The sequence below is a fragment of the Sarcophilus harrisii genome, chromosome 2 (assembly GCF_902635505.1).
Source record: "Sarcophilus harrisii chromosome 2, mSarHar1.11, whole genome shotgun sequence".
Taxonomy (NCBI): Eukaryota; Metazoa; Chordata; class Mammalia; order Dasyuromorphia; family Dasyuridae; genus Sarcophilus; species Sarcophilus harrisii.
This window is the reverse complement of record NC_045427.1, coordinates 174,657,354-174,674,216: the sequence shown is the minus strand read 5'-3', so window position 1 is coordinate 174,674,216 and position 16,863 is coordinate 174,657,354. Positions and strand designations below refer to the sequence as shown.

The 16,863-nt window shown below is 30.5% G+C and overlaps 1 protein-coding gene across 2 annotated transcripts in view; it reads right to left on the bottom strand.

The window, feature by feature from the left end:
* Positions 1-16,863, bottom strand: part of CSMD1 (CUB and Sushi multiple domains 1) — a 2,563,917-nt gene that overhangs the window by 271,918 nt on the left and 2,275,136 nt on the right. For both annotated transcript variants that reach the window (XM_031949178.1, XM_031949179.1), the window contains exon 41: positions 11,008-11,217. In XM_031949178.1, the coding sequence (XP_031805038.1) occupies positions 11,008-11,217 (210 nt within the window). The remainder of the gene's footprint in view (positions 1-11,007; positions 11,218-16,863) is intronic.

Below are 16,863 nucleotides of genomic sequence, written 5' to 3'. Positions count from 1 at the left end.
AAGGCAATTCTGGGAGCTCAGCAAAGTCCAAAGCCTTCATCTCAGTAACATGTTCACAATTTAATCAAACTATATTGTACAAAGTCTGTATCTATTAGAGATATAAATGGCAATGCTAATAATTGTTTACTCTTGATTATTATAAACCATTTTGAAGTAATTATTTAAGTTAATTTAACTTGTGGCAATATTTGCATATGTTTTCCAAACCTCTCCTATATATACAGGAAACAGAAGAAAAGTGTCTTTATTTCATGTGTGTCAATATTCTCAACTATTCTAATGGATCTGTAATGGCATCAGTTGGCATTCTCTTAATAATGTAGAAACTAACCAGAACCCCTTCCTTTTCTAATGTCACTTTTCATGTCTTCCCCAAGTGAATCATGGGGAGATGGGGTAAGATCTAACCATTCACAGAGGAAAAATCAAATGGATAAAAATATCTATTGTCCTAATTCCATGTAGTTAGTAACATTTTCTAATTGAAAGATTTTGCCTTATAATTATGATTATTTAAAATGTTATCTATGCATAATAAAAAAGCTATAGCCTAGTTTTTTTGGTAGTCAAGCACTTCAAATGTTGGGTGTTTTACCATTTAAACCTCATAATGATAAGAGTAGTTACTGTAAGTATGCTTATCTCCATTTAAAGGTGATAAAACTGAAGCTTAAAAAGATTAATTGGTTTGCCTAAGGCTGCACTATTATTATTGTCAGTGGTATAATACAAACCCAGGTTTTCTAGACTCTTTAATTATACTTTCATTACCATTTGTTATAATAAAATTGTATAATTATGCACAATTGTGTTTAAATCTCCAAAAGCAAAATATTACTAAAACACAAAAAGGACCTCTGAGAATGAAGAGAGAAAAACTATATCAACTGAACAGTCAAGAAAGTGACAGTGCACATAGAATTATTGGCATTGATAGGTAAAAGGAGTTAGGGAGATCCTCTGGTCTAACACCTTTCTTCATTTTATATATGTCTTGCCCAAAGTCACAAAAATATCAGTAGCAAAAGTGAGGACTTTTCCTCTAATTACACTATTTTTTTGTTATTTTACCACATGTTTTCTCTGAGGACTTGGGGAAATTCTGTAGCTTTGTTTGCTCTCAGGACAGAAAGAGTATTTCTGATTACAAAAAGTCTATAGAAATTTTAGAAAAAGCAAAAGGAAAATAACGCCAATATAAGTAGGATGTTATTTTAGGAAATTCACCCCTGATCATAAAAAAGAGGAGGAAGACTAGTCAGTCTATCAAGAATTTCTGAGTGTTAATACCAACAGTGACCTACAACGACCCTGTGACATAAGGCAAATCATTTCACAGCTAACATGCTACAATTAGAAGTTACTAGAAGTGTTGGGTCTGCCTTAGTAGAGGAAATTTTTTCCTGAGAGTTGTTCATACAACTGACTCACAGGTCTGGTCCAGAATAAAAAGAAGTGCTTGAAACTCAAGATATGGAAAAGGGTTCATTCTTTAAGATGTTCTCATTCCTAGTTTTGTATTAAGTATTTAAAAAAATGCATCTGACAAAATATGCCCAAACATATTCAAATAGGTCAGTTTTATTAACATAAATTTGTTTTATAAAAATTCCCAAACTGACTTTCTAAACATAGTCCAAATTACCCAAAAGCATCTCATTCCCTACTAATGACCCACTCCATCTTGTGATATTGTACAAGCTCTTACCCACACCCCTCTTCATATGGAATAAACTTATTTCTTCATATTCTTTGGTATCATCCTATTTTAGACTGCCTAAAATATGGACAATGCAAAAGAAAAAATAAAGACTACATGCATATATAATGAGTGGTAAATTTATATGAATCTCTACTATAACCCCAGTAATAGAGAAATTGACACGAGTGAACTCTGTAATCACTCAGAAACTGTGCTCCCTTTTGATCTTGGAGTCTCAAGCTGTCCTGGGAAAGCATATCTCCCCAGATAAGTTAAGTGTTGTTATTCAATTAAAATCTTGGTCAAAAAGCACCCCATTGATATTTTGGGATGCCAGACCCTTTCAGGAAATTGCAATTGGAAATCTGGGCCAGATATTGATTATCATTTAGGCCTGGGGACTTTGGCTTTCTTTTCAACCTGAAACCTGAGCTTCAAGATTCCTTTTTAAAGGGCAATTTCTGAACTCATTCTTGCAGAATGTCCAAAGTAAGACCCTGCCCACTGAGAAGGCATTCTCTTCTCAATGCCAGCTTCCATTTTCCTAATAGGACTTTGCCACTAAAGAAGTCAGTCTCTTAGTAAAACTGGCTTCCTATCGAACAATAAACTTTCATTTTTGCCATTAATATTTAGGGATTTGTGAATTCTTTCATGAAGAACCTGCATCGACCAAAAGGGGATTTCCACAACTCTCTGACTGCCACTAATCTCATCATTAAGGATCTAAAAAAATGCAGTTTAATATATTATTTATTTCAGTTCTTTAAAATTGCTCATCAATGTTAATACAATTCACATAATCAGGAATCACAAAAGGAAAAAAAAATATTTTTTAAAGATACAACTTTGCTAAAATGGATTTTTGAGACCATGTATGGTGAGAGCAGGTTTCTTGCATTAGATGGAGGAGTTTTATCTATTTATTTACATTTGGCTTTGTGCATTGTAATCCAGTTCAGGGTGCCTTGGTCTTTCACAAAACAGACAATTTAATGTTATAAAATACTATATAGTTATCATTTATGCTCCTAAATCAAGTATTCTTCTACTCCTTTATTTCCTTATGTGGTGACCCCAGAATTTTGAAGACTTAGGTCTACAAAACCTAAATTCTTAAACATTTCTATTATTTTGGAAAGCTTGGAAGATGGGTTTCATTGGCTATATTTATCTTAGTCTACTTAAAATCTAAATAATTTAAGGAGGGAAAAAGAGGGGAAAGAAATAAGCATTTGCACAGCACCCACTATGTATCTGGCTCTGTGGTAAGCTCTATGTTAATTACAAATATTATCTATTATGGAATATTATTGTTCTGTAAGAAATGACCAACAGGATGATTTCAGAAAGGCCTGGAGAGACTTACACGAACTGATGCTGAGTGAAATGAGCAGGACCAGGAGATCATTATATACTTCAACAACAATACTATATGATGACCAGTTCTGATGGACCTGGCCATCCTCAGCAATGAGATCAACCAAATCATTTCCAATGGAGCAGTAATGAACTGAACCAGCTATGCCCAGAGAAAGAACTCTGGATGATGACTAAAAACCATTACATTGAATTCCTAATCCCTATATGTATGCCCACCTGCATTTTTGATTTCCTTCACAAGCTAATTGTACAATATATCAGACTCTGATTCTTTTTGTACAGCAAAATAATGGTTTGGTCATGTATACTTATTGTGTATCTAATTTATATTTTAATATATTTAACATCTACTGGTCATCCTGCCATCTGGGGGAGGGGGTGGGGGGTAAAAGGTGAAAAATTGGAACAAGAGGTTTGGCAATTGTTAATGCTGTAAAGTTACCCATACATATAACCTGTAAATAAAAGGCTATTAAATTAAAAAAAAAAAAAAAAAAAAAAGAGGAAAAAAAATTACAAATATTATCTCACTTAAACCTTGCAATAACCCTCTAAGGTAATACATAATAATAGTAGTAAGAAACAACACTTTCATCATTCACAATTTACAGATAAGGAATGTAAGGTAAACAGAGATCATTTGAGAGCAATACTGCAAGACTAGGATTACAATGGCTGGTAAGTATCTAATAAAGCTGGAATTAAAATTACAGTGTTCCTGACTCCAGGCCCCATGCAATGTACCACTTAATTGCTTCAAGTTTAATAAATCCCCTAATTTAACAGATTCCCCTAATCACATCATCATGTCAACATAGATTACAATTCATTCATGCATCTAATCACATGAAATTCTTATCTACAGACCTTCCATAATAGATTTGTGGAGTATTCTGTCATATCTCAGATGCTGGTTAATAATGTATTTATTATTCATAAATTACAGAATATCAGAATCAAAACATAAACAATTGTTAAATTCCCACTATGTACTTATTAATGTTACCAATTGATTTAATTTTTCTTTGTAAATTCCAAATGTATGTTGTAATGTTTTTATAAATATCAGCTATCACTGATATGTCTAAAGTACAAAAGTGCTAATTAATAGAGATTTTGTGGAAACTTATATAAGTTATATCTCACTATAAATGTATAAAACTTAACAAGTCTATTTAAAAGCTCATGCTACCTTGATTTGTTTAAAGACATTACAATTCCTTATCTTGGAAAGTAATTTAAAAGTTACTAAGTCTATTTTCAAAGATGATTAGGAAAAAATCTATATATTCTAAAATATTTATAGCAGATCTCTTTATGGTGGCAAAGAACTAGAAATTACAGGACTGCCCATCAACTGGGGAATGGCTAAGCAATTTGTGGCACATAAAGAAAATGTAATATTATTATTATTCTATAAAAAAATGATAAACTGATTTTAGAAAGATCTGGAGAGATTTAAATGAACTGATGATAAATGAAATAAAGACAACCAGGAATACATCATACACAATAACAGCAAGAATATGAAAGATTTGGTTCTTCTCAGTGGTTCCAAGATTCAAAGCAGTCCCAATAAGACTTTGGATAGAAAATGCCATCTGCATCCAGAAAAAGAACTATGGAGAATGAATGTAAACCAATACATTCTATAGTCATTTCTTTATTCTGTTTTTTTTTTTTTAATCTCTCCCATGATTTTTCCCATTTGCTCTGATTTTTCTCTCCCAACATGAATCATAAAGTAATGTGTATTGAAAATAAATAAATTTACCAGAAAAAAGCTATCTTTATGATGTAATATGATTTTGGGGTCCCCTGATTTTACAGGGGCTTCTGTTCTGGCAATAAGTCAGTGATTCTAGATTTTCTGCCTCAGTAAACTCCCACACCCAATATATTCGATTCTGATCAGTCCTTAGTCAGATAGCTTCTGCCCTTAGGAAACTCCCACAGATCAAACTCCTGAGACAATAGTCTGACTGATAATCTGGTCAAAAATTCCTTTCTACTTATAAACTATAGAATTAGCATATCAGTGCTTAAAAAGCTGATCCCCTTTTCCAACCTCAATATTTACATATATTTGGAAAAATTAAAGTACTCTTAAAAATAAAATAAAATAGAGAATTAAAAAAAGAAAAAATAATAAAATTTTTAAATAAAAAATAAATTTGCCTGTATCAAATGTGTTAGTTACATTAAGGAAGAGTAGGATGTTGGCATCCTACATCTTGTACTATCCTCAATATTCTGAAATTTATCAAATGCTTTGGAATAATCAAAACATAAGCAAGTACCAAGTCATGGGTTTGATATTTTACTAAAAACAATTATGCATTTTTTTGCAGTCAAACTATTTCTTTGCTATTATTAAACATGCTTAAGAAAACTAATTCCTATTTATATTTTATACTGTTATTTATTTTTAGAATCAATTACCAAACACTGTGCTGATAATGTAGGACTAACGAGAACCCAAGGATAAAAATTAAATAGTTGTAAAAAAAAAAAAATTAACAAAGACAATTGAAGTCAAGTGACTTGCCCAGGGTCACATAGCTAGTAAGTGTTAAATGTCTGAGACTGGATTTGAATCCATGGCTTCCTGACTCTAGGGCCTATGCCCTATTCACTTTGCCCCAGTGTTCCCTTTTTTTAACTTCCATTAAGACTCAGCTTAAATTCCTCCACTGCTAGAACCATTTCTCTAAAACTACTTTCTTCTTATGCACTATATATAGGGTTTATTAAAAGACATTACAAATTTGTGTCATTAAAACTCTAAAAGCTTAAAATTGCATTAAGATTTTTGGGAACAGCTTGTATATTCTATATATCTCATACATACATATCAATCTATCTATCTATCTATCTATCTATCTATATATATATAGAGAGAGAGAGAGAGAAAGAGAGAGAGATATTTTGATTGATTGATTGAATATTTTGTGCTTCTTGAAGTCAGAAATTAGTTTTTGTCTTTCTTTGTATTTCCTATGCACTGTGTCTGGCACAGAGTAGGTGCTTAATAAATGCTTGCTAACTGACTGACTAAGATAGTCTTATTTACAGAAAACCAGTTTGTGACAACATTCCCATTCCTTCTCTCCTCCATTTTTTGACATAATTCTACCTTATGCATATTTGCACAGTAGATTTGGTCCTATTACAAACAAACAAAAAAAAGCTCACATCTTTTGCTTAACTTTTATGTTTGTATCTTTAAGGACTAGTTAATGAGTATAATTATGAGGTTGACTTACGTTTTGACTGAAACCAAAATCATCCCAGGGAGTATGGAGAGACAGTATTCATACTCAATTGCTTGTCACAATCATAAGCTCTGTCATAATCAAACCTCAAGCTAATTTTGCATCTTGATAATGATAGTGATGGATTAATAAAGTTAAATATCACCTGTAATATAACTTGATCAGTATAATAGAAATGACTGTGCAAGATGAAAGAGGAAAAAATTCTCCATTTTCAAAAGACTTTGATTTTTTTTTTTACTATATTGAAATTCATGTTTTATGAAAGGGTGAGAAGCCACTTGAATGTTCAATATTCTAATTAAAAAATATTAATAACAAATATGGAGGTAGTAGAGTAGAAGCAGAAAAAGGATTAGCTTTGAAGCTGGCAACACTTGACTTTAAGCCCCAACTCTGATATAAAATAAGTTGTTTTACCACATTCTAGCTATGTGATTATGTACAAGACATTTAACCTCTAAGTGCACCAGGTAACTCTATTACTATGAATTATAGACAAGCTACCAGTATAATTCAGTACAGGGAATTTCTATGCTTGGGCATCCTTACATTGATGAAGTAATTAAGTCTTATTTGTTAAATAAACAAATAAATAAGAAAGCCATGTGAGCAATAATGTCCCACAAAGTGCATGTTGACATAAAAAATTCAATATCATATTTAATAAAGAAGTTAGGTAGCAGTGTGAATAAATCTATGGGCCTAGAGTCATGAAGACAAGTTCAAATCTGGCTTAAAAATATTATCTGTGTGATTTGACTTTAACCACCTTCATTTCCTAATCTGTAAAATGGGGATAAATAATAGCACCACCTCTAGGTTCATTTGAAGGAACAAATGTGATAATATTTATAAAATGTTTTTCAAACCCAAAGGATCAGCTAGATTGCATAGTGGATGAAACACTAGGCTTAGAATCAGGAAAATTTATCTTCATGAGTTCAGCTCTGACTTCAGACACTTCCTATCTGTAACCCTAGCCAAGTTACTTAACTTTGTTTGCCTCACTTTCTTCATCTGTAAAATGAGCTGGAGAACATGGAAAACCACTCCAAAGTTTCTGCCAAGAAAACTCCCTAAAATAGGATCATAAAGTGTCAGACATGACTGACATGTCTGAATAACAAACTGCAAACCATAAAATGCTATATAAGTGTTGTTACTGTTGATGGTATCTACAGTCTGCAAAATATATCACATTTTGGTCAAAAACCTTTATGAAGCAGGTAAAAAAAAAGTACTTGATCTGAATCTATGACTGTGTAGTTAGTTCCTAGTGTGAAAAGTCCCTTCTCTACTTACATCAGTAACACTTCTATAATTTAGAATCTTGAGAGCTTTGAGTAATAAATGATCTATCCAAGGTCATACAAGTAGCATATCAGAAGAATGACTTTCTCCTAGGTCTTTCTGACAACAAGAATAGCTCTCTATCCCTTATATCATGGTGCCTCTTACTAGAGGTATTGTACTTCTCATTTTACAGATGAGAAAATTAGAACTGAAAAGGTTAAGCAATCCATGGTCACATCATATATAAATGTATTGGCAGGATGATTTGAACCCAGATCTTCCTACCTAATTCCAAAATTACCACAAACTTATATTATATCATACTGTCTTTAGAGATATCATTTAACAAGTAATATGAAGGATTTAAAAAACAATATGTACTTTAAATGAAAATGATCTGCTTTGTAAAATTATATATTTTCATTAGCAATCAATTGGTTGAAAATATCTTCTGTGCAAACATATCTTCTTTCTACTTGTTGCTATTGTTTGCTTTAGAAATGTTTGCTTTAGAATATGAATAGCTGCACAAGTTTTATTCCTGAAATTTTATATCATGATAGCCACATTCACGGGTTACACTTTTGCCCTTTATATATATTTACAAATAAATGACAGCTATTTAAGTAGCAGGTATACATCATATGTATCAGCTGAATGACAAAAATTCTTTGTTGTAATCTATGAATCTTTTCATTATATTAATTAGACCCTTAACTTTAAAATCACAAGTAGGACTTATAAATTTTGATGTGACCTACAAATCAGTGCAATAGTGTCATTTTGCCAATTCATTAGCTGTATAAATGACAAACACTGATAAACTATCTAATTAAAACTGAAAATGTATACTTTAAGCAGTTATGACATTGTACAACAAAGTAGAACACCTTTAATTATCATGTGCTTTACCTTTTTATACATGTACATTATAACATTAATGTTATGCAAAGTAATTGCTTAGAATGGAAATAATATAATTCTACAAGCAGAGCACAGCAATTTGAATTCATTACACTTAAGTTAAGAGTATCTAGTTATCATATTTAACTTGCATTGGTCTACCTGCCATATGGATCGGGGGGTGAGGAGAAGGACAGGAAAAATTGGAACAAAACATTTTGCACTTGTCAATGATAAAAAATTACCCATGCATATATGTCTTGTAAATAAAAAGCTATAATAAAAAAAAAGAGTATCCAGTTATCAAAATAAGCAACAAACTCTTTTATCTTTATATCTTTACAGACTAGGCTAGCCTTTTTTTTTTTGTTTTGTTTTCCAGATTCAATTGTAGAAGCATTAATAAGCTTATATGGAAAATAGTCAATATAGATGAAACAATGAAATTCATCTGACAATAGAAGCAGCATGAAAAGAAAGGATATATGTTATATAAGGTAAAAAAAAAATCTTAAATATATAAATATGTCTCACACACACATGGAAATTTGCCATTGTGTTTTTGCAATAAAATATTAAATTCACAAGAAAATGAATTCTGGGCATTACACTAGGAAGAATCTTTGAAAAGTTATTAATCAGTGCTAACTTAGCAATAGTGCACCAGAAGTTTATATTGGTAATGCAATTATTTAATACTGTGTCCACTGATTTGGATGATAATATGTTGAACTTGTATATTAATTTGGTAAATTAAAAATTGCTATGATGAAAAAAATTAAAATAGTACCAAATATAAAAATTTTAAAAATAATGTAAAGGTATTTATTTGCCAGTAAAAAACATAAAATGCAACAGACATCAATGGATGTTAGTAAACTCAGGGATAAATAACTAGTCAAACACAAAATGACTAATCAGAACTCCTATGGTAAATAATCACGACTTACTGCTTAGATTAAACATGAACTACATTCATCTTCCAGTACTGAACCCCATTCCAATATTAAATTGAGTATGTGAGGGGTTGCAGGTATGTACACACATATATACACACACACTTAAAGATGCAAAGAAACTGATATGTAAAAATCAAGAAGAACAGATAAAATGATTAACAACTCAGAATAGGATTTAAGGAAAATTGTAAAATGTTTATTTCTTAGAATATGTAGTGTTATGTGATATTTTATAAGATTATATATTGACAAATATGAACATTGTCTTTTAATTATGACCACTTTGAATTCATTACATAGTATATATATATATATATATATATATATATATATATATATATAAAGGTTTTTGATGAATTACATTTTTTCCTTTCTTAAAAATCAGTATGTTGAATACTGCAATATGAAAATGTAGAAGCAATTTTAAATTCAAAAAGGAGCTTAACTACTGCATTCTTCATTACTCCATTTTCAAGGTTATTCTATCAATATAGAAGCATTTATTAAATACTTATCATCTGCTAGGCAATGTGCTACCAAACTTAAGTTTTTGAGTTATACATAAATCACACTAGATTAAGATTTTCACCGCCAGCCCATTTTAAAATATTTTAGAAAAAAATGAATAAATTGTTTTTAGTGAGGGGGAAATCACATTTACATTCCCTTTTGCCCAATATTAATGAACACTTTCCTTCTAGTTTTCAGATGTAGTTCCATAAAATAGGTACACAGCTATGCAAACAATTTTTTTAAAGTTCAAATAGTAAAAATTATTAAAATTTGCATTTAATGCATTTTAAGATGATTTTAGATAAAGAATATCACAGTATTTAGTTTATTTGACTTGGAATCAGGAAGGCCTAGTTTCATCTTCCATTGTAAGATTTTAATAGGTGTGTTACCCTAGGAAAATATTTAGATTTCCTGATTCACTTTTCTGATTTGTAAAATTAATAAAATGAGAAGCATATAACCTATAAGGTTATTAAAAGGATCAAATAGTAAAATTTTCACAGAGTGCTTTGCAAAACCTTCAAGACCCAGATAAATACCACATCATCATTTTTCTTAAAGTATAATCAATAATTTACAAACATCTAGAATTAAATGAAGTGTCCTCTTCTATTCTCTAGCTTCCCTGAATCCATTATCTAAACTTTATTTTGGTTTTCAGAAAAAAAATCAGAAAGGCCTAACATAGGATTATGGTAATGAGTAACAGAAGCAGTGAAAAGTATTTGTGGCTCTAAGGAGTAAGAAAGGCCACAGTACTTGATGATGATATTGATAATTATCATGTATGTATATATATATATATATATATATGCATATTTACAAGTTTATATGATGTAAGTACAGTAACTGATCTTTTCCATTGCTACAACTTAATAGAACTTTTTAAACAGATTCTTTTGCCATTAACTAAAAACATAAACAATTGGAAGTTGAAGTGAGGAATCATTCAAATTTAATTATTTCTTACCTTGATAAGCAAGTTTAAATCCTTGCCTGTTTTGAGAATGATCACTATAAAAATGGATGAGTGTCTCATGTGTTGTGCTTAGCAGGGCTGATGGCATATCAGTTCCACTAAACTGGCCAATCATAGGACTTGTATGAAAAGGTCCATTTTGAATTTCAAGATAATCATGATTAGCTTCTGTAGAAAAATTCAGAAATTGAATATGTGCACCTATAAAGAAAAAATTTAAAATCAGTAGATATAAAACATGCAAATCAGAAAACCCACAATAATCTATGGATTTCATACATATTCACATTCTTATGAACAAATAAATAAATGTATGTGAGTGTGCACATGTATCTCACACATTTACAATTAAAAATGACTGAAAATTGGCTAATACATTATCCAAAAGCAGAAAATCCCTAACAACCATTCAAAAGCTACTGGAATGTCTATTCATTTTAAAGGTCTCTTAGGAACACAAATGCTCTAGTAAACTTAATTTCATTAAGCATTATAAATAAAATAATGCACTCTACCAGGCTTTCAGAACTCTATCTGCTTAAAGATAAAATCATTTTAAAATATTTCCTTGATCATAACATCCAGTCAAATCCATTAGGACAATCTAAAAGAAATTTCATTTCCAATTAGTGATCAATGCTTCTGAGTATCTGACTGCAATGCTCTGTGGTAACCAGGAATTCTATTACTATAATTTAGTTTCACATGAAGTTTCCAAATTCTTTAGCTTTTTGTAACATAAAACTCAAACTAGTTCTATTGACAAAGGACCAAGTTGAATAATAGCTTTCCTTTCTTGTATGATTCCTCTTGAAGATTAGAGACTTAATTTTATTTTTTAGTCATAATTACAGGGTTTGTCAAAAATAGAAATTGAGGAACAGAGAATATAGTTAAATTTTCATATAATTCAAAAACTTGATTAGATACATAGAAATATTTACTTAGAGCCACATGAGTGGAACACCATATTTCACAAAAATAGAAAACTAAAACAACAACAAAAAATTATTGGATAAGGAAACAAAAATTTCTACTAGAAAAGTTTCATTGGAAGAAATAAAGAAATAGTATTCAAGGAAAACAGAAATAACTGGGAAAGAAACTCACACAGAAACAGTAGGACAAATGATTAGATGCATGTAAAATAGTAATGGAGAATGTCTGGAATGTAACAAAAAGAGCAAAGTATACTTGCCTGGGACACAGTGTCAAAAAAATAAAAAACAATAGCAACAACAAAAAATAATAATAACCCTAGGATTTAAAGGCTGACTGCAATTGATAATCACTGTGACTCTGCAGAACTTATTTTTGCTGTTTGTATCTCATTTTCTACATCAATATAGTATTAGACTAAATGATTTCCAGATTTACAATATTATGATTCATAACAGCTGTCATTGCTATAGCACTTTAAGATTTACAAAGAAAAACCTTCTTAGATAGTACAATCAGTAAATCCAATTTGCAAATGAAAAAACTGAGATTGAGAAAGTTAAGTAATTTACCCATACTCACAGGCAGAACCAAGATTTGAATCCTGGTTACCAGATTACAAGTTCAAGGTTTTGTTTTGTTTTTTCTACTACACAATATTACTTTTTTTAAAAATTGTCAAAAGAGCAATAAATGAGGATCACATTTCTTTTATATCTTTTTTCACATTAAAACTTATTTAAATTAATGCTATTACATTAAACATTAGGAAAAGATTTTTTAAAAAATGATGAAAAGTCTTTCTTTAGCATCCAATGGCCTAGGATGAAGCCAAGGAAAGGAAAAGGGAAAGAGAAAATCTCTGCTCAATTCCAATATTCATTATCTTAATAAAGGAGAAAAAAAATTCCTAAAAATCAACTATTACTTTAAATTTGTTTTATATTTATCAACTTAACGAATTTTTCAGTGAATAAGTTAGTAATCAGTTGAATAGTAATGAGTACACTGCCTAAGTTTTATAAAGTTTTCAATTGATCATGAAATATTATGTAAAGTACAAAATATATGTGTGTATGTATAGTATTTGTGCAATTTTCATATATGGGTATATATAAAATATATGTATGTTTATTTATTATATATTTATATGTATGTATGTAATTTTGGAACAATTCTTTACAATTTAGTTCAATGCTTTATAGACCAACTTTCAGAATATTTATGGGACATAAATTTTTTCTTATGTCAAATCATGCTCTTTGCCCAACAGCTATTAATAACAAGCAATGTTTTTCTCAATTTCAGCAAATACTTGTGCTCAAAAAGAAATGATGAAAGTATTGGGAGACAATAGCATGGGCTCTCTTGGGCTCCTTATTTCTTAACTACTAAGTAATATTAGTTATATCACTGTGCATGACAGAAAAAGTAGAGAAGCACTTACAACAATGCATTCTCACATCATATTTCTCCAGTACCCTTTTAACACATCACATCTATTGTCAAATTGAAAACACAATTGCTTCCTTTTTTGTAGCATAACCCAAACCAAATCACTAAGAGAAAAATTTTGTCAGTAAGAAATGAGCAACTAGAAAAAATCAAATTCAATTTGAATTATCCATCACTACAAGAACTTTCAAAATCTGTAATCAACTGAACAATGTAAATACATGTAGGGATTCTTCTCTGTCACATAAAATGACCAACAATGACAGTTGTTACACTGAATTATGGTGAAAGTAGTCACCATGCTAAACTGGTGAAGATCTAATATTGTCAAAATGGAGAAAACTTTCAAGAGAAGAAAAGAAAGTATCTACTATGTGTTAGGTACCATGTTAAGTGCTTTAGAATTTTACCACTTATTATTCCCAAAACAATCCTAGGAGCTGTCATAATTACCTCCTTTTTACATTTAAGGAAACTGAGATTAAAAAAAAAAAGTTAAGTGATTTTCCTGGGGTCATATGTCTAATAAGTATATTAGGCCAAGGCAGTAGAACTAGTATTAAAATACAGGCTTTTATGATTCAAAAGCCATTTTCATAACAACATATACCATACTGTTCCAGTGCTTATTAATATGGTCTTTTGTAGACTGAAAAAGATTGCTTTTAAAACTTTCTGTTGTCATTATATTATTACTTCTCTGTATTCTCCCTGGATAAGTAGGAGGTACAATGTTAAGAAGTATTGGGCTTTGAATCTAAAAAAAAAAAAAAAAAAAAAAAAAATCACCTTTAATCAATGACTTATTTTTCCTTTTCCACAAAATGGACATGTGATAGAGCAAAATTTAGAAACTTGGTACTTATTTGCAGCAGCAACTAGAATGTCAAATTATACAATTAGCATATTCAGATCATTTTATTCACCTTTTAAATAAAAACAAAATTCTGCAAAAATATGTTAAAATGCAAGGGTAAGCTGGAGCTTATTATGAGTATGTGCAAATGCAGTCTTAGCAAGATATAACATATTCCAATTCAGAACTCCAAAACCAAGGCATAAAGCAGTAAAAGGAAGAGATGAAAAGTAAAGTATTGAGGAGACGAAAATATTCAGATCAAGTCATGATCAAGTCAAAGTATCTATTACAAATCCCTTACACTAGAAAAGGAAAATCAAACATAACTACATGTTATGATAAAAATGATTAACAAAAGCAAAATTAATTTCAGACAAAACAAATTTTGGAGGGAGTGTGGTGTAATGGAAAGATAGCCACATTTAAGTCTGAGAATCCCTGGTTCATAGTCTTATCTCTGCTATTTATTCCCTATGTTGACCTTGAGCAACTTTCTCTTTCTCAGTTTTTTTTTCCATATACAGAATGAGGGCATTGGATAAGATGCTAAGATTCTCCTAACTCTGTCTATGATTATCTAATACATGCAAAAGGATGGACAAGAGAATAGCCTTAACCCACCCAAGTCAAATTAAATCCTTGTTGTTCTCTAATTTACTTAGAGCAAGGTAACACAGCGAAGACAATGCTTACCCTAGAGTCAGGAAGACCTGAATTCAAATTTAGCCACAGACACTTAATAGCTTTGTAAACTTGGGTAAATTTCCTAACACTTTCTTAGTCCTCCCATCTGCAAATGAGCAAATGAAGCAAATAGCAACCCACTTTAGTGGATTTGCCAAGAACACTCCAAATGTGGTCACAGAGTCACCCATGACTAAGCAACTAAATAACAACAGATTTTCCAGGTTGATGCTGAAGTTTTAGAATTGTCCAACTTAATTCAGTTTACTTTAACAAATATTTCTTAAATTCCAACTCTGTTTTCTGTAAAAATAGCATCATGTCATACACAAAGGTAATTTTAAAAGATATTTAGTTAGCTACTCAATCACTGATATTAAGTGTTTACTATGTAGAATAAAGGTGTTTATAATTTAATTTTTATACATATAGCTAGATCATTATGCAGAATGCCAGGACTTTTTATTATTTCTTTTGTTACCTTCACATTTATTACAATGACAGAAATATTGTAAGTATTTAATAAATACTTGCTTTTTGATTGCTTGAAGTACTAAGGAGAAAACTGGACAATGTTATGAGAAATGAGAAAATGAAAAGTTCTCTTTCAGCAAGGAAGAATGAAAAATATGTCATTAAACTGGTAACACTTTAGTTAAGTCTTTCTGTGTTTTCAGTAATAAGTATTACTCTTTTTGAAGTGTTTTTCTCATGTTCAATTCACTATTGGGATGGAGCTACAATATAGCACATACTCTTTGTCATTCTTTTTTCTGTTTTTTTTTCTTTTTTCCTTTCCTTCTTTCTTTAATTTTAACTAGGTATCTTCCTAATGATATTTGACCACCTCTACTCCTTATTCTCCATATTTCTTTCTCTACCATAAATCAACAGCATTCTTAACTAGAAAGCTCATTCCAGACCATTATCTTTTAACTTGGAGGACTGCTCTACCTCAGTAACTTTCTCAACTTTAAATTCTAAGGCTAAAATGGTAGAAGGGGAAAGTGACAAATCCTGGAGGGGATGTGGAAAAATTGGGACACTAATTCATTGTTGATGGAATTGTAAACCAATCCAACCATTTTGGAAAGTGATCTGGAATTATGCCGAAAAAGTTGTTAAACTATATTTTACCTGGCAGTACCATTACTAATCTATTTCCAAAGATGATTAGGAAAAAAGAAAAAAGGAAAAGAACATAGCTGTTCTTTAAAAAATGTTTATAGCAGCTCTCTTTGTAGCAGCAAAGAATTAGAAATTGCAAGGATACTCATCAACTGGGGAATGACTGAACAAGTTGTGGTATAAAGTTTTGATAGAATCCTACTGCGCTATAAGAAATGATGAGCTCAATAATTTTAGAAAAACATTGGAAAACTTGCACAAAATAATGAAGAGTAAAATGAGCAGGACCAAAAGAACATAGTATACAGTAACAACAATACTGTTTTAAGAATGATTTTGACTGAACAAGCTATTTTTTTCTAATGAAAACACCCAATTAATTATAAAGAGCATAGGAAGAAAGATGCTATCTGCATCAAGAGAATGAACTGATAAATTAGAAGTACATATATAATAATTTTACATATTTATGTATATACATACATATGCATGCCTATTTGTGTTTAATGGTAACTATCTCTGAGGTGAGGGGAGGGAAAAGAAAGAAATTTATATTATTATTTTGTTATATATTTGAAAGGAATAAAAAGCTATGCATGCTAAATTTACAGTTTCATGTTCAATCAACTTTTAAAAACTATATTATAAAAATGTTTGTTTTATTCCATAAATTAAAAATAAAATAGTTTTTAAAAAATTCCAAGGAGAGCATTTTATATTTGACTGGGGTATGTAGCCATTGGAATTTATTATGTTGGGTGGCATTAGGGGGAGGAGAAGAT